This window comes from Micromys minutus (genome assembly GCF_963924665.1).
Source record: "Micromys minutus genome assembly, chromosome: 9".
NCBI classification, from domain to species: domain Eukaryota; kingdom Metazoa; phylum Chordata; class Mammalia; order Rodentia; family Muridae; genus Micromys; species Micromys minutus.
In genome coordinates this window covers 67552220-67576949 of record NC_137978.1, presented here as the reverse complement: position 1 = coordinate 67576949, position 24730 = coordinate 67552220, and the positions used below count along the sequence as shown (strand labels likewise).

Genomic DNA, 24730 nt, shown 5'->3' with positions numbered 1-24730 from the left:
ATATGCAGATGTGGTTTGGTACTGCCTGTCTATAGGTATGTCATTATTATACTTCTGTTGGGGGCTGCTGTTCCCATGTTCTAGAAGTGTCAGATCCCAAACCATCAGACAATAAGTCTCACAACCCTCATCCCAGTATCTTTCTTGGGCTCCCAAAAAGGCAAGAGGGGGCTGGGCAAGAAAGTAGACTTGAGCAGTATCCTGAAGACAGAGGCCCACTGGGTGAGCCTCATCAACCTTAAATACACTTTGGGCCGTAATGGGACTAGGTCTGATGTCTAGGTTATTCTGTAATGACTATTCTTAGATGGAGGGCCTATCTATGACCCAATCCTGACCTGGCCATTGGTCAAATGGAACTCTACACAGCCTGCCTCTCAGCTCTTTGGAGTTGTCAGCCTCTGAGAAGGACTGTTTGACTCTCTAAAGTTCTCAGCTGGGCCCCAAGCTAGTCTACTGCAGACCAGGTTTGGCTGGGCAGGGGAGTTTATTTATAGCCATGGGTACTAAGCCCTTCCTCTGAGCCTCACAGAGAGGCAAACAGACCTCAAGGTCCACAAGACCCTCATTCTAATTATTTTCCATCTAATTTTCAAAAGAGAATTTGATTTTACTTCAAGCTGTTGAGCTCCTCACACCTATCTTTGGAGATGAGAGGTGCTACAGGGTCTGCCCTCCAGAATGAAGGGCCTTCTGCAGTGCTCTGGGAATTAGGACACTTAGACATCCAGGCCCTGCCCATGAAATCTAGTCATCTTCAACTCCCTGCTAGGCGGCTTCCATATCCAACTTGGGCAGCCGTGGCCATCTTACTGGGCAGCATTGGATAGTGTCTGATCTCTAATACTGCCTGGTAATGATGACGGCGGAGCCCTGCATGCAGCAATGGAGCCGCCTGATTCCAGCCTCCAGGGTCTCTAGTTCCACATCTTACCTACTCTATCCAAAATAGGGATATGGGGCAGAAAGTTAACCTCGGGGATAGAGGGAATGGTGGGCTTTAGGGAGAGCTCTCCCAAACCAGGTACCTCTGAGGGCCTCTCTGTATACTGGGATGGGAGGTTCCTACCATTGCCCTGGGGGTGCCCCCTCCCAATACCCTGGGAATTTGGACATTCAGGTACCTGGGTCCTGCCTACAACACCCAGGCAGGTGCTGCCACCACACCTAGCAGGTGCGGGCTGGGTGGAACTGCAACAAAGGCTCTAAAGGGCTAAGTCTCAGCCTGGGCTCAGAGGGCCTCATGCCAAAAACTGCCTCACCCAGATCTAGAAGCTGTATACTGACTGACCCCTCTAGTCGGGCTACTCAAACCTGGGATGCCTTACCTTCCTGCATTAAGTGGGCACTGACCTATAGACCAACAGCAACTTCCAACATCCGCATTGAACCAATGTGTCACAGTCCCCTTGCTTTGGACAAAGCAGACAGTATGAGTCAGGGTTATACTGGCTTATTCCAATGCATACACAGTCTCTGGCTGTTCATGGCATCAGGTCTTCACTGGGCTCCCCTGAGGGTGGAAACCACGTATCCTACCCTGTGTCTTCTACCAAAGCATACCTGGGCCTCTGTGGGCATCTTACCGGACAGTGCTGGATTTCTTGGCTTGACTCTAACACTGTCTGGTAACGATGTTCAAAGGTGACCCACCATTCGCCGAAGACAGGCTGATGATACACACTTGTCCTAGCTCCTGGACTCCAGATAGGCCAAGGTTGTGGATGTGCTGGGCTTGCAGAGGACTGGTCTCAGCTCTACAGCTCAGCAGTCAGTGGGGGCTGGACTTTGTCCAAGGTAGGAACCCTTGTCTATTACTTCATGTTGGGGCAAGGGATGGTTTCACCATGCAGGGGTACTGGGGTAGAGGCAGCTTGTCACTCATTCCAAGAGCAGCAATGCCCACCTTGGCCAACTCTCCTTTTGGCTAGATTTGGGGATTCACTGATACCTAGACAGACCGTCAGGGTTTGTGAGGATGCTGGGCTAGGTAAGGAGCCCATAGTGGATTGCACTGTTAGTATAAGAACTATTTTTATCAGTGCCTATGGGACCAATGGGCAAGGGTGGGTTCAGGGACCTGAGCCTGGTACACAGAACTGTGATGTCATCATTCCCTCCAAATGGCTGTTCAGAACAGGAACTTTGCCCCAAACCAGAATCCAAGATTACCTCTTATCTTTCTTTACTTGAAGCCAGAGTACTAGGCCAGGGAGCCACACCCAGCATCAGCCTAGATGGCTCTTCCTGGGGAAGGAGTCTGTTCCTGGCTTTAATGTTACTCATTAAGCTGATAGTCGTTCAGAAAAACAAAGAGGTGCTGTGACAAGCATTTGCCAAATAACAGTGAGCAGAAGACCCTCCTGTTACACCCACAGACTCCCACACTTTTGAGGAACAGGCAACTGAGTTGGGGCAACTGGTAAGAAAGTTCATAGAGTAGCCCCAGGTCCTAGAAAGGTGAACCCCTAAGAATGGCCCTTGGACCAGAGCAGGCAGAAAGCCAACCCCTGCCTTCCCTCCACAGGTATCAAATCAGGATTAACTGCCCAGATGGGGAGGTCCTTGTATAATGCCTGCTGATGGATGTCTTACCAGACATGGTTAGATCTGGATGCATTTGTCTAATACTGTCTGGTAATGCCGTCCATCCATGGCCTTATCACCGCTGGAGACAACATCTTCACTACCTCACGGACACTGGGTAGAGACAAGGCCTTAGTCCATCTATCACAACTGTCCAGGGCTGGGGCCATCAATCCCTCTATCTAAGCAGACCACACTTTAAATCTACAGTTCTCCCTGGGCCTGATTTCCTTCCTCTGACCCTGTGATAGTTTTCTGTCATTAGCCATAGCAGATTGAAGCCTCCGTATCTGTCCTTTTCAGGACTAGTCAGTGGGTTGTCACAGTGCTATTGCCCCCCACCATAGCCCTTTGGGCTCCACACAGGGGACCTCAAGCTGTAGTCAGTATCAGCTGCAGATTCTGTAGCCCCTGTGCTTTCAACATTGGCATGGGACCAGAGGAAATCTAAAACCTTGGTCCTCAGTCTCCTCTCCAAAATTCTCAGGTCATGGGCCCAAGGAGAATAAAAACAGGTCTAACCACTGTGCCCAAACCCAGGGTAGAAAATAGGTATATGGGTTTCAGAGACAGGGGCACTGCCAAGGTGCCAGACCAAGTAATAATGACTCATACCCAGGAATAAGCAGAAAGCTGCATAGCTTTGCATTATCAGCCTGTTCATGAACTCTCTCTATGTAGCCCACCTCTGGCTCTTAAGATTAGAAAGCCATCCTTCAATCTAACTCTGGATGCTGGATAGCCCAATCTTAAAGACCCCCTATACCCCCATGTCCCTGAGAATTTTCAAAAGGCTGTTTCTAAAACTGTCAGTCTAGAATGATTCCCAACTCTTACATCATTTGCTGTATGAGGAGTATGAGTTTTACTGTGACAAGAACTGGAAATGAACTTCTTAGACCCCATGTGTAAGCTGTTTGCTTCAGTACCAAGACTCCTGCAAACATCAGTACAGCCTGAATCCAGCAGAGCCAAGCCCTACCTCACCCATTGCCCTCTTGAAGAAACCCAAAATGCCCTGACAGGTTTCTTAGTCCTGGTCAGGACATTCTCTCCAAAGAACCATTACAGCAAGACTGAATTTCACCTCCCACTGAAACCTGCTGTGCCCCCAATGAGTAACTGAACCCTACACTGTAAGTTCTATCTATGTGGCTGAGGAACTTGTCTGCCCATTGTGCACCTATAATAGGTGATCTCCTTACTGTCATCTCTTCAAACATTGCAAATAAAATGCAAGCAAAGAAAATCTCTATAAGGTAATAAATTGTGTGGTTTGTGAAACTGTACTTTGATCACCTCATTTTAACCATATAAAACATTAACAAGCAGCTTTGCAAAGGATCAAGCTGAGAACACAGGGATTCCAGTGATCAGTGCTCCCACCAGATAGAAGACCTATGTAATAGAGACACAGGGCTCATTGTACCCAGCTAGTCACCACACAAACTGACTGGTATGCAATATGCACTCTAGAACATACTGAGAACAAGTAATTTGTGAAGATGGGGGCTCGTGTCTCAGAAAGAGTCAGCATTGGAGTGAGAATTGGGTATTTTGCACAAGGAACCAAGCCCAGGGTATTGTGAATGTAAAAGCAATTGCTCCATCCCTGAGCTGCATCTCCAGATCCTAGAGTGTGATGTGAAAATGTCCTGCATACCCAGGATCAGACTGCTGGCTACTTGTCCAGAGCCTCTCCAGGGTTGGGTATGCTACCTCTCCAGGCTGGAGGCTAGGAATCCCAATAACTCACTCCAGTGCTTAGAAGAGCTGTGTGCCCCAGACCACCTGCAGTCTCAACTGTACTAGTCTAGAGCAGAGAGGGCTCTTGAGCTAGCACTGGACTGACCAAAAAACCTCTGCCTCCAGTACAGCATAGGAAGGACAGATCATTGATGGTAAGCAGTCCCACAAATAGAGAATGACAACTTATGGGGCATGCCTATCCCCATAGGACACTAGGCACAGCTGAGAGATGGTGCTCCTCCAGACCTGCAGAGCACAAGCTCCCACAATGGCTGCTTAAACTAGGGAAGAGACCTCAAGGGAAGAGCCATATGAGTGACTGGGCATGCCCAGCCTCTAAGGGAATGCTAGAGCCCCTTAACATAGGCAGAACCACAAAAGAACCTGAAGATGAACAGATTTAGAGGGTAGCTGAAATCAACAGTTGTTTTCCAGACTTTCCAAGGTATGCCCCTTGGGTCTCACCAAGGCTCTAGGGGAGTCCTCATATGTCCTCTTAGTCACAGGTCTTGTGTCTTGCAGCCACATACCCTTCTCTCTGCTTCCCTCTTAGGTTGTCAGTCATTGGGTTTAGAGTACACCTGGTTGATGCAAGGCAACTGTACCCAAGATCCTAACTCAGTCACACCTGTATAGATCTCTACTTTTAAAAAGGCACCATCATGGACTCCAGGACTCAGGATATGGTCCTGAGTTTTCGAAGCACTATGTAGCCCCATCAAGGTCTTGTGGTCCTTATAAGGCTGTGACAAATGACAGGGATGTGAGGTCCATATGGCTGAAAACTTGTGGTCAAAAGCAAGAGTCACACCAGGTCCCAAGTTTCTCCAATAGGTAACTACAAATTGGCATCAAAGCCACTTTGAGCCATGCTTAGTGTCAGATCCTAGACCTTTAGGTCTGGATTAAGGAGTCCCTGTGAATACTCAAGATCACCTGGGAAGAATTCATGGGAAGATGGAAGAAGTAAGGCTATGCCCCAGATTCAGATGGAGGTGTATATAAGACCATTACTCAGCCACAGCACCTCTCCCCCCAGCCTTCTCAGATCAATTTAACCCCTATTTTCCACCTTGCCTTGCCCAACTTCTGTAAGGCTGCCCCTCCACTCACACAATGGCCCCTTTCACCATCCACCTAAAACTCTTGTTTACCTTTGGGCAGCTGCTGAATCATAGTTCCCTAGTAATAGTTGCCTAGAGACAGTTGTCAGGTAACCACTGTTGTATCCCAGCAGAGGGTTCCTAAGACCTTGCAGAGCAGGTAAGAGAAACTAACTGGTTACCAGCTGAGAGTCCTGACTAGGATTGAGGCTGAGTCCTTGCCCTCCAGTGCCTCATTTTTGACCCTTTCTGGAAGTAGATAAACAGGAGAGAGGACTGGGCAGCTAGGCTGAGCTCAGCCCTGTGCCAAGGTCACTCTCTCCAAACCCCATTGTCTCCACCAAGAAAGGTGTGCCTTATGGGGTGGGACTGGTCCACGTGGGCAACTCAATTTCTGGGGAGGGCTGGGATTCCTTAGAAGGAACTCCTTGCCTAGAGCCATGTCTGTCTCCCTCAGAACTGACCCCTCAGAAGGGCCACCTCCTGAGATCCACAGAGAACGCATCCCCAGACAGTGAGCGCTGCTTGGGAGGCACCAACCCTTCAAAAAATGTCAGCACCTTCTCAGAGCCCTGTGTTGCCAAACGTATGTGTGTGTGGAGAAAACTTCAGCAGAACACTGACATGGTCATTTTCTTGACCATCTTCTTCAGGTTTAAATGCATCTCCTGCTCATTGTACTGGGGTGTGATTTCCTGCCGGTCTTTATATCTGACCAGGTAAAAAATGTTTATTTTAAATTTATTATAAAGGCTTCTGTCTGGCTCCTCACCTGAAGCTTTCCCTCAACTTTTATGTAATATCCCAAAACTCTTAACCACATGATTTGCTTCAATATCAGACAATGTGCTTCCCGAAATAGTAACTGAAACTTTTACTATAAGACTTCCTTTCTGGATCCTGGATTTCATCCTCAGAGATCTTGAAAAATGTCCTAGATAAGGGCAGCAGCTGGCAGTTTCCCAGTTGCTGTTGTGCCCAATCCTTCCTCTTTTGGGTAGATATATCCCTAATCATTCTTTTGTGGGGGCTTTTTTTTTTTTTTTTTGAGGGAAGGTTTCATGTAGTGCAGACTGGTTGCCAACTTATGTAGTCAAAGTTTACCTTGAATTTCTGATCCTCAAGTATTGGAATTATAAGTGTGCAATACCATTCCTGTTTCGTGTGGTACAGGGGTCAGATCTTGGGCTTTATATATACTTTGCAGCACTGTATCAACTGAGATATACATATATATTTTTTTTAAGGTTTATTTATTCTGGTATATGTGAGTACACTGTCACTTGTCTTCAGACACACCAGAAGAGGGCATCAGATCTCATTAGAGATGGTTGTGAGACACCATGTGGTTGCTGGGATTTGAACTCAGGACCTCTGGAAGAGCAGTCAGTGCTCCTAACCACTGAGCCATCTCTCCAGCCCCAACTGAGCTATATCTTGAGCCCTTGCTGGTTTTTTGTTTTGTTTTTGTCTCATAGGGTCTCTTTATGTAGCCTAGGCCTAGCTTCAAGCTTTTGGCAATTTCCTGTTTTCTGTCCCCCAAGTGCTGGGATTACAGGCTTGTGTCACCACACCTAGCTTAGTTTTAGTAAAGATAAATGACAAGAAATAATTTATAGCTGAATTAAATGTTAAAATAACAAGAATATGAAGCTAAGAAAGTGGTTGCAGTATCACACACCCACACTCCTGCCCAGTTTTAAAGCTCTCATCAGCCTCTTCCTGGGAGCCTTTCTTTTCTCAGTGGAAAGGAATCCTCATGCATTCCTGGATTCTTCCATATTTGCAGCCTGTCCTCTACAGAGGTATGAGCTTCTCGTCCAAGGATTTCTCTCCATCCTACAGAACTTTTTGGATTTTTTTTCTTCTGATGATTTGTGGGGGTAGCATTTCTAGACATATGTAATGCCTGAATGGTTTGACTTTCTCACGGTTGCTGTATTTGGCCTTTCTTTGCTGTCAGTCAGTCTATCCATAGACCTGTCTTATTCCTTAGAGCTGACTTGCTCCTATCCAAAGACCTCAGCTTCTCTTTCCCTTCTCAGTCACAGGGTTCTATGTGCCATCTCTTCACTCACCCCTGCCCAACAACCTGGGTTTATTTCCTTTATATGAGGCACAAACTTTTGTCTAGGAATTAATTTAAAATGTCATAAAATGTTCCAAAGATGGTGAATAGAGAAAAAGGACAGCATCTGGGGCCAGGGTGCTGGAAGAAGAGTTGATAGTATCTATAGACGGGTTGTGTTAGTAGGACCTGAGCTGAGCATTTGGGTAAACCACAAACTGATAGGACCTTTGTTTGGGACTTGGAGCCTCTTTGACCTTCAAGTCTGCAGATGTGCACCACACCAGCAGCAAGACTAATGGGCAACTTCTTTGCAGCAGACACAGAGCCCACACTCGTCAAGGCCAGGACAGTCTTGGCCGAAGAAAGCTCACTAGGCAGAGACAAGATGCAAAGATGACCTTACACCCACAGGCTGGAAGGCCTCATGACCATCACAGAGATGGAAGTGAGGCACAAGCTGAAGCCAAGACCCAGGATATGGGGAAGCTCCCTTCCCCAAGCAGGGTGGGTGCAGCCATCTGTCCCATCCAAGGGCTGGGACATCGGGCTGCTCGAAGACCCCGAAGGGGTGTAGGGACTACATCTGCCTCAAGGGTTCCTCGTCCTGGTGCCCTTATGCCTGCAACACGTAGTCGTTCAAGATTCATCCACTGCCGGGGTCAGCCCCCTCAGACCCATGTCAGCTCCAAGAGACCCAAACGGTCCAGGATCCATCAATGCCACACTGAGATGCCAGGTGAATGTAGAGAGGGCCCTGGGACTGGTTACACATGCCTCATGTCAGGCCTCCAGGGACAACATCTCAAAGGGAAGAGATTAGACTCATACTAGACCATGCCCAGCCACCAACTAAATAGGCTCTTCGAGAAGCTAACAAGGGTCCACATACTAGTGGACACTATGCTCAAATCTGCAAGCTTTACCTGTCTCTGCCATCACAGTGGGCACTCACTACCCCTACCATATTTAGTATAGTTTCTCATCTCTCCTGGTTGACTATAGACTCTTGTGTCACCCATGATGTCATCATAGACATTGTGACCCCTGCCCTCTGGAGACATCCCCACATCATGTTTGTATGGGCTCCTGTCTCACACTCTAGCCCACTCCCTGCATGGAGCCTTTCCTACTGGTAAGGAGGGTGCAGGTGGGACCACCCTCTTTACTCCCAATGTAGTCTCCACACTACATGGGCTTTGCCTGACTTAAGGCTGATAATATCTCCTTTCTTGGGTGTAATGACCCTCAGGCCTCCTGATCAAGTCTGTGTTAGGCTGAATCAAGGTCCAGAAGGGCTGGGTTATTTCCCTGCTGGCATTGGCTGGGCTCAGGCATATTGAATGGCTACCTACCCATTCCCTACCTGACACCATTGGTCTCTAGGCTGGACCCATGAGAAACGGATGGGGAGCAGTGTCGAGGAAGGGCTCCTGCCTGAGCTAAGTCAGCTGGATCAAGATGCAGGTGGGGCTTCTGGCAGCTAGAAGGGGCAGGAAAAACCCTACTGAGCCAGAAAACAGGGGCCTCTGATCACCCACATACCCACAGATGACCTGGAAGAAGAAGAAGCTGCCAGACTCCCAGTGACCTCCCCAGACCGGCTCCTGATGGAAGGAGACAAGCAGCCCAATCCTAGTCAGGGTCCTTTCTTCTACATTGGAGGCACCAATGGAGCATCAATGTGAGTGGAGTTTGGGCATCCTGTTCTGTATTCTCACCCCATCTTGGATCTGGCCCAAGATGTTGCTATAAGCAGCCATTCCTGCCATACCTTCTTCAGGGAACCCTGAAGCCCCCTAGTTAGTTTTGCTTTCTGCCCTGCAGTATCAGCAACTATTGTGAGAGCAAAGGCTGGCAGCGCACTCAGGACAGCCACTGTGAGGACTACAAGCTAAAGTGGTGTGAAATCAAGTGCAGGGACAACTATTGCAGCTTCCGGGAAGGTAGGAGACATCCCTGAGGGGAGGGGATTGGCACAGTCCTAAGGTGCCATCCACATATATCTTTTTGCCTCACCAGGCCAGCAGTTGCTGTTTCAGCTCCCCAACAACAAGCTGCTTACTACCAAGATCGGGTTGCTCAGTGCTCTGCGGGAGCACTCACGCACTTTGAGCAAGGCCAGGCTGCTGCCCAGTACCCAAGCCAAGTGAGCCCACTCTGCCCATCCCCAAAGGCACACCCACTTCTACTTTCATCTGTCTCTTAGGACCATTTTCCCCGTTCCATAAACTCACCCCTCCCTCTGTAGCTCCTCAGCATTCACAATTCTACCCAAGATGTAGATAGAATTCAGCACTCTCTTCATGTGTTCCACGTCTCTCCCCACTGATCTTCCAATCTGCCTCTACTCCGGCCCATGCCCACCATTTCCTACTCAGATATCTACTCTATGCCTACAACAGCCAACCATGGATTACCCCCCAGTAGTCATTCTCCCCCAACCCCTGGAGTCATCATTGCTCTCCCTGCCCCCACTTGACCATCATTTTGTTCTTTCTCATTCATCCAGTTTCCTCCACCATTTAGCCAAACGGAACCACTCGAGGATCACTGAATATTGCCCAGATCTAGCTACTCATCCAACCTATTGCTCACCATCTATCTGCCCCTCAAGGTAGCTCTTAGATCATGGACATCCATAACACCATCTTGACATCTGCATGTCTTCCTACTAACTTGTACCAGCAACTCAGAGCCATTTTTGTAAGACATCCATCTGCCCACCTACCTCTATGCTCATCTTTACTTTCACATCCCACCCACACCTCCAAACGTGCTGGAGATAGGTACTCAGACCAACATTTATGTCCCTTTGGCATGCAGATTTGGAAAGGGTGCCTTTCAGAAGCCAACAGAAGTAGGCAGCTAGGAGACACTGTCTTGGCATTAGAAACTAAGTGACATAGAAGAGGACAATTGGGAGAGAGGAAGCAGAGAGACAGGACAGAGGAACCACAGTTGGTTCGGTAGCCAGTAGGCTGGCTGCTCTAGAGAGGCTACAAGTATGAGAAACATAAAAGAATGTTCTGAAAGGGTATATTGTAAACAAAGGCCTTACAAAGGAAATAGCCAAGAAGGACAAAGGACACAATAGTAAACACCCCTTCCAGCTAGCCTACAGGCCAAACTACCAACTCACTGGCTACATCTGAGATAGAGAAGAGCCCTCTTCATGTTTTACCTCCTTGCTCTCCTAAGGGTCCTGAAAATGGAAGAGTTTTTTCCAGAGACCTACCGACTGGACATCCAAGATGAGAGGCAGACTTTCTTCACTCTATTTGATGGTGAGAGGCCCCTGAGTAGGGTCAGGCACACTAGAGGGTCAGATAAGATTAGGTCTGGATCCTAGCAGGGTGGGGCAGGGCCAGACCTGGGGTAAGTAGAATAGTTCTTGAGAGGAAAAGTGAAGCCAGGGATTGGGATCTTAGTGGTTTCTGGTATTAAGAAGTGGGAGAAAGAAGAGTTGTGGTCTTAGTTAGATGTAGAAGCGTGGCATGGCCAAGGCCAGGGCCAGGGTCATAGAAGGATCATGGGTAAGATCAAGGTAAGACAGAATAGTCCTCTGACCTGGGTAGTCAGGGTAATCAGACAGTGAAATCAGGGTAGGATCACAGTTGGATCCAGCTTGGCTGTTTGGTGTGATTGGGGCTGAGGGAGAAAGGGTAATGAAAGGGAAGTTCAGGGCCAGGGCAGGGTGAGGAATGGGAGGGGCAAGGAGTACTCAGGGCCTCAGGCTCAGGGGTTACTCCCTGCAGAAACCCAGATGTGGATCTGCAAGCCTACAGCCTCCAACCAGGGGAAGGGCATCTTTCTGATCAGGAGCCAGGAGGAGGCTGCTGCCCTGCAGGCCAAGACCCAGAGCATTGAGGATGACCCCATCTACCGCAAGATGCCCTTCCGTGCACCCCAGGCTCGAGTGGTGCAGAGGTGTGGGCATGGATGCCAGGAAAGCTTGGGTCTCAGCAGGGATAACCCAGACTGACTGTTGCCTGTGAAGGCTGGTGATAGTCATCAATAGTGCTGCAGAACAGCCCTTGGCCATAGCAGGCTGCAGCACTTCCAACACCTAACCAACCTGCCACATCTAGACCCATAACCTGTGCAGGGATGGGGTGGGGTGTCCCATTATCTGGTGTAGCAGGCAAGACTGCCCCTAAACAGAGGCTCCAGGTAGCCAAGGAGGTTTTGGCCCCTTTGCCTCTGTCCTGCAGCTGTCATTCCTACTTTTCAGCCCAGCCAGCCAGCTACAGCCTATCTGCAACACAGAGCTAACTAATGACTCATCTGCCTACAGTGGGGTCCAGATCCTCAGTTTCACATGGGACTGGGAGGGAAAACTCAACTCACACTTAGAAAGATCCCAATAGACCCAAATTCTCTACTGATATAGACCCTTTCTCTGACCACAGCTGCCATCTGCTACCTCTTTCCCCTTCCATAGGGCCCTTCCAAGCATGTTCTCCCTACCTTCAGTCTTGAAGACATGAAATTTCCTATGTGGAATGCCCTGTCCCATCACCAAAGCCATTCACTGTTCACAAGTCCAATGTCAGCCTTCCTCCTTCAGACAGCCCTCCCTGACACAAGGGCCCAGTCTGTTCCCATTTGCTTCCTATTAAGAGCTGCACCAGACACTTTCAGTGGGTAAAGATTTGGTCATGATGTCCTCTCCCTAATTCCTTTGAACAGTTCAAAGCCCTCTAACCATATTCAGCCAGTGGTTATGCCTGGAACAGGTGGGAGGCAATGAGGAAGTAATCCTTGTGGGGATGACAGATCTAGACAAACTGGCCAAGCAACTCAGACCCAGGTGTTCCTGTGATACCCCTTAGATATGTCCAGAACCCACTGCTGCTAGATGGGAAGAAGTTTGATGTGCGCTCCTACATGCTCATTGCCTGTGCCATGCCATACATGGTCTTTTTTGGCCATGGCTATGCCCGCCTCACCCTCAGCCTGTATAACCCTCATTCCAGTGACCTCAGTGGTCATTTGACCAATCAGGTAAGAACCTCTTATAGGAGAAGTCCTTTTCCTATAGGTGTGGATGACCTCAAAGACTCACATTGTTTGGGAACACAGAGGAATGATCTAGTTATAGACTGCCTGCCTAGGCATGGAAGTAACCCAGAAGCTACTTTCTTTTGCCCCAACAGATACTCAGGGGTCCTACAGAAGTATCATAGAGCCTAAATCCTCCAGTCAGCTGCCGTTAATATGCTGATCAAAGACCTAATTAATGGGAGTCTGGAACAAAGATTCCTTGTTCAGTGTCTATGGGGATTTGCTGATGGGGAAGTTTCAAGGCACAAAGGTGTATGCACAGGGTCTCATGGGCAGTTCTCAATGGGAGATGGGAATGGAGCTCCAATGAGGTTAGGGTAAGGCCTTCATAGAAGGATACCTACCAAGGGTGACCTCTAGGCTCTGCTTGTGCTGTAGTTCATGCAGAAGAAGAGTCCCCTGTACATGCTGCTGAAAGAGAGCACTGTGTGGAGCATGGAGCACCTCAACCGATACATCAATGACAAATTTAGAAAGACCAAGGGCCTTCCCAGAGATTGGGTCTTCACCACCTTCACGGTCAGTCTAGCTTTGAGTTGAGTTTTGTGTGCATATTGACTATGGGTTGGGCTAGACACATGGCTTTTTATGAGCCACTGGAGCATGTGTAGTTGTACTGAAGCCATGCCTAATTTTTCCAGGTGTAATTTTCTATATCAAGTTGAAGGAGCAAAAGTAGACATCCTTGTATTTCTTCTGATGTGAGGGGAAGAATTACAAATTTCCTTCTCTCCATGTTTGCTAAGCAGTTTTAAGGGTAGGATGCTGAGTAATGTAAAACGCTGTTGCTATATTAAGTTGATTATGTGCTATTTTCCTTCATTTTATTTGTGTGTATTGCATTGATTAGCTTTCACTATTCTTACATTTCTGGGATAAATTCCAGGTGGTGGTGGTATATAATAATTCAACTGTACTTCAACATTTGATTTTATTGTATTTAAGTATTTTTGTGTTGATGCACATAAGTAATCCTGACCTATGGCTTTTCTTTAGTGTTTTATCGTATTTTGATATAAAAATATATTATATCCCTTTTATATGTAAAATATCTGAAATAATCAACCTATTTGTCGGAAAGGTTGATTCTGGCTCACAGTTTTAGAGGTTTGGAATCTGAGCAGGATGTACCACCTTATCCCACTCCTGTGATAATCTGCCCTGTTCAAATTGAGAGATTGTAGATGGGGAACCTCTGAAACTATAAAACAAATTTTTTTCCTCCTTGAGAGCAGTTCTTTCAGGTATTTGTTACGGTGAGAAAAACAAAAACAATAATTGACACATTCTGTGAAAGCAGCCTGGGGTTGTGGGAAGATTTGTTGCTGTGCCTTTCCACTGCCCTCAAGCTCATTTGATCGCTACCAACTAAGATTTTCTATTCTTGTCTGGTTTTAGATTTTTCTATTTGCTTGTTAACTTTTCCTAGGAATTTTTCCAGTTCTCCTTGGTTAAATAACATGTTTGGTCTACATACACTTACAGTCTTTTCTTAAATTCATTTTACTATGCTGGGCATGCAGGTGTATACCTTTAATTCAACATTTGGGAGGCAGAGGCCAGCAGATCTCAGAGTTTGAAACCAGTCTTGTCTATATAGCTTCAGGCCAATAATAGTTACATAAGATCTACTGAGTCAGTGGGAGAAGAGAGGAGAGAGAGAGAAAAAAAAAAGAGGAAGAGTTAGAAAAAAAAAGTGGAGGAGAAAAGGGGGAGGGGAGGAGGAGGTTGAGAAAGAGAAAGCCAGGAAGTAGGTAGTGTAGCACAAAGCCTGTAATCCTACCATTTGTGAGGTAGAGACAGGAGTATCAGTAACTCAAGGTCATCATCTACACAGAGAATTCAGATATTCTGGTCTATATGAGATGCTGGATCAAACAAAACAATTTGTGCTAAGGTTATGATCAGAGGTAGAGCATTTGCCTAACATGCACAAGAGCCTTGGGTGCCAACCTACCACACACAAAAACAAATTAATGAAAACGTTTAATCCCAATATGTGCTGTATCTTAGAAATGTTCTTATGAGGCTAAGGATATGGCTCTGTAGTTAATGGCACTTTCTCTGTTTACAAGCATGAGTTTAAATATCCAACATCCATTTAAAAAGGCAGATATGGCTTGCATGTCTGTAACCCCAGACAGGTAGACCCTACTAAGATCTTGCTGTCTAACCAGCCTAAATGAAAGTGTGATTATAGCTTACTGAGAAACAGTCTTGAGACCATAAGACAAGAGGTATTCTAGGTCTCATTGTGCTCTCTGGAGGAATATGAACACCTGTGCACTTCTGCATACTCACATGCATATACCACACACAATACAAACACACACACACCACACAGACAAGCACACATGCACACACACACCTTCTTATACATTTGAAAGATCATATAACCCACTGTTCAAAAGCAGGTCCATAAAGGTCCACGGAGTCTAGGTGTTTGTTTGTTTGTTTAAGAGAAAGTGGATATGTATAGAACAGAGAACAACTTCACAGAGTTGTACTCAGATGTTGTTTTCTGACGTCAACATTCTAACTATGGCATATGTATGCCTATGCTCACACACATTATATAAACATATACAGTAATATTTAAAGTAAGGGTGGGTAAGGTAGCTTAGGTAGTAAGGGTGCTTGATGTCAAGCCTAACAACTTAAGGTTCATTCCAGGACCCATATGGTGGCAGGAGAGTTCTAAAAGTTGTCCTTTGACCTCTACATGTATGCCATGACCCTCCATACCTCCCTCAAAAGGATGTAAAAAATGTATTTTTAACATTGACTGTGGTCACATTTGCCTTTAATCCTGCCACTCAGGAGGCAGAGGCAGGTGGATGTCTTATGAGTTCGAGGCCAGCCTGGTCTACGTAGCAAGTTCCAGGCTACTGAAACTTAAGACATCACAAGGCTTATGTAGCAAGTGTCTTTACCCACTAAGTCATCTTGTTAGTCCCTTTAAATAAATACTATTGGGGTGGGGGTGGAGAGAGAAATGGAGAGAGAGAAAGAAAGATTGGGGTTAGGGTGCTTATGTTACAGTGGACATTCGGAGATCAGAGGACAATGTCATAGTCAGTTCTGTTACTGTACCTTAATATAGGTTCTAGAAACAGGTCACCAGGCTTGCACAATAAGCATCATTATTCACTTAGCCATCTTATCAGCCCTGTTTAATGTGTGTGTATGTGTGTGTGTGTATGGTTTTGGTCAAGTCTTCTATTTACTCTTTAACCATCTATGTATATAGTCCATTTGTATTTTTTGTTTGTTTTGTTGTTTTTAAGACAGTTTCTCTGTGTAGCCTTGGCTGTCCTGGAACTCACTCTGTAGGTCTCTCTGGCCTTGAACTCCACCTGCCTCTGTCCCCTAAGTGTTGAGATTAAAGGCATGTGCCACCCTCTGGGTTAGCTCATATGCTGTCTTATATTTAACTATACAATCACCTTTACTAGGACTCTTTTTATTTTTTATATAAGTTCAAGTTACTGATGGAGGAACTACAGGGCAGGAATATCTTTGGTTTTCCTTATGTGGAAATGTCTCATTTTTTGAGACTGTGCTTCACCATGTAGACCGGGCTGGCCTCAAACTCATGAAGATCTCTGCCTGTCTCTGCCTCTCCAGTGCTGGAATTAAAGGTATGTGCCACCACACCTGTCCTTATGTGGAAATGTCTTAATCTCCCCGTTTTAAAAAAGGATTTTTAATTTTTTATGTGTTTAAGTGCCTTCATGGGCTGGAGAGATGGCTTAGTGGGTAAGAGCACTGACTGCTCTTCCAGAAGTCCTGAGTTCAATTCCCAGCAACCACATGGTGGCTCACAACAATCTGTAATAAAATCTGATGCCCTCTTCTGGTATGTCTGAAGACAGCTACAGTGTACTTCTATATAATAAATAAAAATTTTAAAAGTACCTTCGTGTATGTGTGTGTGTGTGTATGTGTGTGTGTGTGTGTGTGTGTGTGTGTGTGTGTGTGTGTGCTTGGTACTCACAGATGCCTGAAGAAGGCTTTGGATCCCTTGGAACTGGAATTATAAGAGTTTGTGAGCTGTCTGATATGGACACTGGAAACATAATTGGGGTTCTTTGCAGAACAAGTGCTGTTAACATTTGAGCCATTTCTCTAGCTCCTAATTTCTCCATTCTTGAAGTATGATTTGGTGGGCAGAGAAATTTGTGTGTGTGTGTGTGTATGTGTGTGTGTGTGTGTGTGTGTGTGTGACCAAAGACTAGGGCTATGTGTTCAGTTGTCATGCTTGACTTTTTATATCAGTTCTAGGGACCGAGCTTAATCTGTGTCTGTACAGCTGGTACTTTTCCAGCTAAGCATTTTTTTTCAGCCTCTGGAGATAGAATTCTTGGTTGTGGTGGGTTTTTGTTGTTGTTGTTGTTGTTTGTTTTTTCAGCACTTTGAAAATATCATTTCATTGCCTTCTGCCCTCATAATTTCTGATGAGAAATCGACTATTAATCTTATATGTTTATTCTTTTTAATGTGATGAATTACTTCTCTTGCTGATTTTAACATTCTTTGTCTTTGTTATGATTTTGTATGTACACGTGTTCATGCACATGGGCATATGTGTACTTTTATGGAGCCCAGAGGTCAACATTAGATGCTCCTTGGATGTCATCTATCTTTTTTTAAAGACAGGGTCATATTCATTGACTTGAAGGTTTCTGATTAGATAAGGCCAGCAAACCTCTGGTATATGTTTGTCTCTGCCTTTCCCTGCACAAGGTTACAAATAAAGAGCCATCACACTAGCTTGCATGGGTTCTGGGAACTGAACTCAGGTCCTCATTCCTGCTTAGCATGTACTTTGCCGACTGGGCTATCTCCCAAATTCTCTCTTCTTTTGAAAGTTTTCTTATGATATAAGTCTAGAACTTATTCTGTGTGGGCTTCATTACACAATTTAAATTTAGAGATCAAATTTAGGAACCTTTCTGCCATTTTTTAAAAGATTTTTTTATTTGTTCTATGTGAGTATACTATAGCTGTCTTCAGACACACCAGAAGAAGACATCAGATTACATTACAGATGGTTGTGAGCCACCATGTGGTTGCTGGGAATTGAACTCAGGACCTCAGGAAGAACAGTCAGTGCTCTTAACCACTAAGCCATCTCTCCAGCCCCTTTCTGCCATTTCTTAAAATGCTGTTCCCTTCCTTTCCTCCTCAGGTTCTCAGTAGATATATTATTTGCTAGATTAGTTCCCATCAACAGGCTTCTGAAGCTTATTTTTTTTCATTACTTTTTAAAATTCAGACTAGATAATTTCAATTGAGTTGCTTTCAAAATAGTTGAATTTATGGACCCCTCTAGTGATCAGGAAAGCAAGAAATAGCAAAGAATCATGTAATCCTTCTGCTTCAGTTTGCTCAGTCTGGGTTTACAGGCATGTGCTGCTATATTATACTAAACTATATTATACTATAATAAGTTCTGTGACTTAAAAATATCTTATGTATGGATGTTTTGCCTATATGTATGCCTGTATACTAAGTGCATGCCTGGTGCACACAGAGGCCAGATAACAATGTTAGTCCTGGAGTTACAGATGCTGTAATGTATGTGCTTGGAATTGAACACAGGTCCTCTGGAAGATCAAAGCAAGTACCCTTAACCATGGAGTTATCTCTTAAGCTCCAAGATCTGTGGCATTTCGTTTTTTGTTGATATTTTCTGTTTGGTGAGATATCATCCTCAACTCTCCTTTGGTGTTTTTCTTTTCTTCTGGAGGTAAACTTTATAATTTTTTCCTTTTTTAAATTTTTAAAAATGTTTTCTTTATTAAATATTTTTTAATTTACATTTCAAATGTTATCCTCTATCATGCCTCCCCTCCCCCTCCTTTGGTGTTTTCTAAAAGAGTTTCAACAAACTCCCAAACTTACGAAAACTAATAATTATAATTATTTGTAAATTAGATGTGTTCTGCTGTTTCTGAGACTGAGATATATTTTTCATGAAACGAATCTTACTAGGACAACTTGAAATGTTATAATGTTATTTTCCCTACCAGAGTTTTATGTGCTCTAGCTGTCTGTCTCTCCTGCTGTGAGTTCCAATTTTCTTCACTTTTGTATCTCCTAGTTCTTGCCTCATAGTAGAAGCCCCATGATTTTGTTGAATGAGTTTCTGACTGTGAGCCTGTGACTCTGAGTGTGTTGAAGTGTGGGCAATTTCAGCTGTGCAGGTGAGGGTGAGGGTACAAGAGAGAGGTGTGACTGATTGTTCAGGCCTAGGAGATTTCATCTGGGCCAACAGGTGACAGCCAGGAAACCTCCCTACTTCGCCCACAGAAGCGGATGCAGCAGATCATGTCCCACTGCTTCCTGGCTGTCAAGTCCAAGCTGGAGTGCAAGCTGGGTTACTTTGACCTCATTGGCTGTGATTTCCTGATTGATGAAAACTTCAAGGTGCTGTTTTGGGAAGAGGAGGTCTGGTAGGCAGGTGCAAGGAGGTAGGGCCCTTCTATGCATTGAGGGCATAAGTTTGCCCAATGGGGGGGGGTACTCAGCCCTGGATTTGGATGCTTTCATAAAGCTGGTCTCCTAATGGGCTGAGCAGTTCTCAGGGGGAGAACTTTGTTCTCCTTGAGCAAACAAGGGGAACAAAGCCATGGAAAGATACGATCTGCCTAGAATCCCATGGCTTAATAGGGAAAGCCTCAGCTTCTTAACGGCCACCTGGACAGTAAGTGGGTAGAGAATGATGCTGACCACTGTCTGCCACAGGTGTGGCTGCTGGAGATGAACTCCAACCCTGCCCTACATACCAACTGTGAAGTCCTGAAGGAGGTGATCCCTGGAGTGGTTATGGAGACCTTGGGTGAGCTCTGGGCAGCCCTACACCACAACTTTCCACTATACTTTTTCCCCAGTTCTGAGTACCCCATCCTACTTGCCTCCAAGTTCAGACTCCACAAGTCTGGTTTTCTAGTACATGGCAGCCAAATCCTCTGCTCATACTTCTCTGTCACTTCACCCACCTACATCCTCCTCCCTTGTTTCCAGACATGCAGATAAGTTGCTTGTTCCAAATTGCCCTCTCACCAGTCAGCTTGTCGCTCCCCTGCCTTCCCACAGACTTGGCGCTTGAGACCTGCCAAAAGAGCTTGCACAGTCAGAAGATGCTGCCTCTGCTGTCACAGCGTCGCTTTGTGCTCCTTTACAACGGAGAGACTACGGACTTGTGGCAGCGCTTGGGGAGTTCGCGCCCACCTATCCGCTTGCCTTACCCTAACCCTAACCCTCCTCGTCCTGCCTGTGAAGTCGAATCCTCTGCGCTTTCCTCAGCGCGTGCCATTCTCTCAGATCGGCCTGGTGCACGAAAGGTGATGCCTTCCAGGGGAGCTCCCATATGCGTCTCCCGCAAATTGAGGCTGTCTGACTCAGGCGGTGGCTCCATAGCGGAGTCTGAGCCCTCTTTCTGTTCTGGGCCCCAGGAAGGCAGCAGGGACGCAACCGGGGAACCCTCCCTGGGGCCAACGGAGGAAGAGTGCGAGGAGGAACAGAGGAGCCATCGAGGCTCCTAGCAGCCACAAGCATCCAGTGGCCCTGCGCCTTGCCGTGCCCTATCCGGGACCTATAAAAACTACTTTGTGACAAATGCGACCTTCAGAAACCGGTCCCATCTGGTCCCCCCAAGCTCTTCTGTCCCCACTTCTCTATTTGTTCCTTGATTGTCCTTAGAGGAAGGAGAGGTGGGCATGAAGAATGGGAATGAGTCCTTCAGGAAGGGAAAAACTCCCCTGGCCTCTTTTTCCTTCTCTGGGTCAGCCCACCAAATCCTGGGCCCCATTTTTTGCTCTCTGTTACTCATTCTGTAGGATCCTCCTGAAATTCCACGGCCTCTGCAGCCTGGCACTGAGACCCACTCACTGTTCTGTGGAGTCCCTAGGAAAGCTCTTGGATGCCCATGGAACTCTGGAAGCCCTACCTAACCCCATTACTATACTGGTGCAGAGCTGGAGTTCATTCTTATCCTGCCCAATGCCTATCTTCTGGCTTTTCAGACACTTTGTGGAACACTGTCTACAGCCAAAGCCCCCAATCCCCTACAAAGGCTCTGAAGTTTGTCAGGCATAAGAGACACAAAGGAGTTGTCTGTGACAAGGCAGTTCCCAGGAATGATGACTCTAAACTGGTATTAGTGATTAGTGCATTCTCTAATGCTCACACTCCCAGTTAGCATGGGGGTTTGAAATACAATACTGACCACCTCAAACCTCTGAGGTGTCCACATCTTACACTAAAGCAACCAGGACATTGTCAGTCCCTCCAGCCAAACACTATCTTGTCAAGTTATCCCACTCCAACAAAAACTCCAAAGAGGACTTTCTACAGATTTCCAGAAGGTCCTTCCCAGCTTGAATCCTGTCTTGCATATCCTTACCCTCTTTTCTGATCTTCAGTTAGATGTGGGAGAAGTACCAGACTAGTCCCTGTTCTTTATTGGAGTAAAATCCCTCAAAGGGTAAGGAAATATTCCTGGCATAGTTGTCTCAGCTGTGGCACAGTTTCTAGGCTACAACGACCTGGCCACCACTAGGGGGCTCTGTCTGCAGCAGGTGCTCTGGCAGAGGAGCCTTTTAACAGGAAAAGAGAAAAGGCTCCCAGAGGCAAGGTGAGGCAGACCCTACTTTAGTTTGTGAACATCCCACATCTTTCCACACCCTTCATAACACTTCTCCATTCAGACTGCCTGTTCTACTCTGGGTTTTCTTCCAAGTTCAGTTTTCCCACCGTGGCCTAGAGCATGAAGGCAAGGTGCAGGGTAAGCAATCTTGTCCTTATGTGACCAAGTTCAGTGTCTCCTATAGCAGTGTGTGGTTCCTCTTGGCAAGAGCCTGCCTCAGGCCTGTGGGTCTCTGGGTATCTGAAGACAACTAAAGCTAGGAAAATGAAGACAAGTCTCCCTAGGGCCTAAGTGCCTTGGCCTGTTACTGGGGTCAGGGCAACATTTCTGCTGGCTTCCATGGTGCTACATAGCCACATCCCTTGGGGACAAATTACAATTGTGTTGCCTCCAAGTTCTATGTTTTCCATACCCTCACAGTTCCTTGGCCAAGTCAGAGCTATGTCCCTTGATGGTATCACTAGTGTTATAAACATTTCTGGTCTCAGCTGCCACATGGAGCTGCATGCAGCCCTGCCCCCAACCCCTGGGGCAGTGTTAAGATGTCAGCAGAGGTGACAGAGCTCTCAGGAAGGAGGTGTTTCCACTGTTGTTCTGGGGACATGAAGCTTCTACTAGGACCCTAATGTGATAAATGTCTGTTGGCAGTAGCCTATCTGGTCCAAGTAGCGCCTCTGCCAACCATGGGCTTTCCAAGGGCTTAGGCTACCTACCTTCATTCCTAACAGCTTCAGAGAGCATGCCAATGAATAAACATTTCAGGGACCTGCTCACTCACCCCACAGTAGTAATGGCCCCACCTATCCTCTTCTAGGTCCTCAAGCCCTTATAGCCTACATGTGAGTTGCCTGGAGCCCTGAGTTTAGGACCACATAGAGCTCTGAGGAGTGAGAAGCTGTAGGGTATCTAAGCAACTAGCTACTGGCAGATTCAAGGTATTTTTAAAAAATATTTAATATTACACTGTAGCTGTCTTCAGACACACCAGAAGAGGACATCAGATCTCATTACAGATGATTGTGAGCCACCATGTGATTGCTGGGAATTGAACTCAGAAGCTCTGGAAGGGCTTCAAATAACATGACAGGACCAGAGCTTAGGGAGCTGATGAGTGTGTCAAGACTGATCTGGCCTTACATTAATTGCCACTAGGGTTGATGACCCAAGAAGAATAAGGCTCCCGACAGTTTACTTTGCCTCCCACCCTTCTCTCTCCTTCCCTCCTCTCCTTGCAGAGAATCCTGTGGCCCTACCTTTAGAGTAGTTGAGTTTCCTCCACCATCAGAAGATACAGGGAAGTGAGCTGTTCACATCTCTGACCCAAGCACCTTGTATCTCAAGTTGTCTTGTCAGCCAGAATAGACCTTTACTAAACACACACACACACATACCACACAGAGCCTCCCTCAGTCAGGGTCTGAAGTTTTCTGAGCACTTTAGTTTTGCCCAAACAATAGTGGGGCATCTTAAATACCTACTCACTCTGGCCTCTCCCCATATAGGAAGGGGCCAGAATAGTTAGTGCCTGCTCTTCAGAAAAGCACCCCAATTCAGGGAGCTTCTTGGAAAGACAAGCTGTGAAGGTTTGTATGTGCTCAGCCCACAGAGAGTGGCACTATTAGAAGGTATGGCCCTGTTGGAGTAGGTGTGTCACTGTGGGTTTGGGCTTTAAGACCCTCATCCTAGCTGCCTGGAAGCCAGTCAATATTCTGCTAGCAGCCTTCAGATGAAGATGGAGAACTCTCAGCTCCTGCACCATGCCTGCCTGGACGCTCCCATGTTCCCTCCTTGATGATAATGGACTGAATCTCTGAACCTGTAAGCCAGCCCTAATTAAATGTTGTCCTTGAAAGAGTTACCTTAGTCATGGTGTCTGTTCACAGCAATAAAACCCAAAGACAGAAACTGGTACTGCTGTGATAGGCCTGATCATGCTTTTGTTTGGAAGAATGTGGATTTTTTGAGACTTTAGATTTGGAAGTAGTAGAATGCTTTAAATGGGGCTTAGTGGGCTATCCTAGTAGGAATATGGAAGACTTTATTACTGAGGGTGATCTGAACTGTATGGACCTGGCCCAAGAAGTTTCAGTGGAGAATTTCAATATGTGGCCTAGAGACATTTTTTGTGCTATTTTGGTGAAGAATGTGGCTACTTTTTGCCCTTCTCTGAAGAGTCTGCCTGAGGTTAAGGTGAAGAGACTCAGATTAACTGCATTGACAAAGGAAGTCTCTTAGAAATACCCATCATAGATTTTGTTCTCTGCTTAAGTCTCATGAAGAGCATTCTAAACCAGAGTAGCAAAGCTGAGAAAAGAAAAATACAAAATATATGGTTTGAGTATTAAAAGGGCACCAGGAAGTGAAATGGAGCTGAATCCCATGTTTAAGGATATTAAGTTGGAATTGGAGTAGTGATCTTGGGGCAAGATCCCACCCAGCTAAATTTAGGTACAGGCCATGGTAGTACCAGCCTTTAATCCCAGGAAGCAAAGACAAGCATATCTCTGAGTTCAAGGCCAGCCTAGAACAGAACAAGTTGTAGGTGAAGAAAAACTTAAATCCAGACTTGGTGGACCACACTTTTAATTCCAGTGCTTAGGAGACAGGCATGCAGATCTCTGAGTTCAAATTAGTTTACAGAGCAAGTTCCAGGACAGTCAAGCTTAAGCAGTGAAGGAATTGGGAAACAGAAAGCTGGTGATAATGTAATAGAACAAAGGGGCCATGTTCTAGCCCCAGAAAGCAGCAGAACTTGGCAGCTTTAACCATGTGGCTCTGACTTTAGAATCCAGAATAAAAGGAACTACTGAGACAATTGATGCTGGTTAGCTGGAACTAAGAAATTGGTGGTGATTAAGAAGGGATCAGGTGAGGTGACCCAAGGGGCTTCTGAGAGTGATTGAGCCATTGACTTAGACCTTTCTCTCTTGGCTGAAAATCCCTGCAGCAACGACGAATCAGTCACAGGGCATCCAGCAGCTACTGCGGGCTGAGAAGCAGACAGCCAAGATGTCGGAGGCCCACAAGTGAAAGAAAGGCAGTAAATTGTTCCCTTCTACTTTCTTGAGGGTCAGGGGTGTTATTTATGAAAAAGTAGTAAGTAAGTAGCTATTTGTAACTTCTATGCAGAAGCAGCCAGCCTTATGGTACTCTATCCTGGATAATTTAGGACAGTGAATATACTTGTTCAGGGTGCTGTTAGTGTATCCTAAAGCAAATCACTCAACTTGTTAACTTATTTGGTGTACCTGTAATCATTTAAAAGTAAAACTTTGTCTTGCCTTTCAAAAGAAAGAAGGGGGAGGCAGGTGAAACCTGGGAAGTGTTTTCTGAGAGCACAAAGAAGCTGTGTTCCAGAGATAACCAAGGTTGTACCTCCTGTTGAAGCTGTACTTGGTGATGTGTAAGTCACCCAGGTGTACTGGTTTTGGAGGCATGAACAGGTCATGAAGGTCATCCTAGCTGCTTGGAAGTCAGTATCCTGTTAGCAGTCTTCAGATGAAG

General features: G+C 46.1%; 1 protein-coding gene across 2 annotated transcripts; it reads left to right on the top strand.

Moving 5' to 3' along the window:
• Positions 1–7902: 7902 nt before the first annotated feature.
• On the top strand, positions 7903–20123 carry TTLL10 (tubulin tyrosine ligase like 10; the record flags this gene model as incomplete). 2 transcript variants are annotated; one of them, XM_080921842.1, is made up of 13 exons in its annotated part: positions 7903–7954; positions 8042–8245; positions 8893–8973; positions 9058–9190; positions 9334–9452; positions 9529–9655; positions 10708–10793; positions 11265–11436; positions 12342–12513; positions 12952–13092; positions 18889–19005; positions 19324–19417; positions 19675–20123. In XM_080921842.1, 13 exons carry the CDS (start codon positions 7903–7905, stop codon positions 20121–20123), a joined length of 1947 nt encoding a protein of 648 aa, XP_080777968.1. The 2 variants fall into 2 exon arrangements, with proteins under 2 accessions (XP_080777968.1, XP_080777967.1); XM_080921841.1 differs by having other exon boundaries at positions 7903–8245.
• Positions 20124–24730: the final 4607 nt, after the last annotated feature.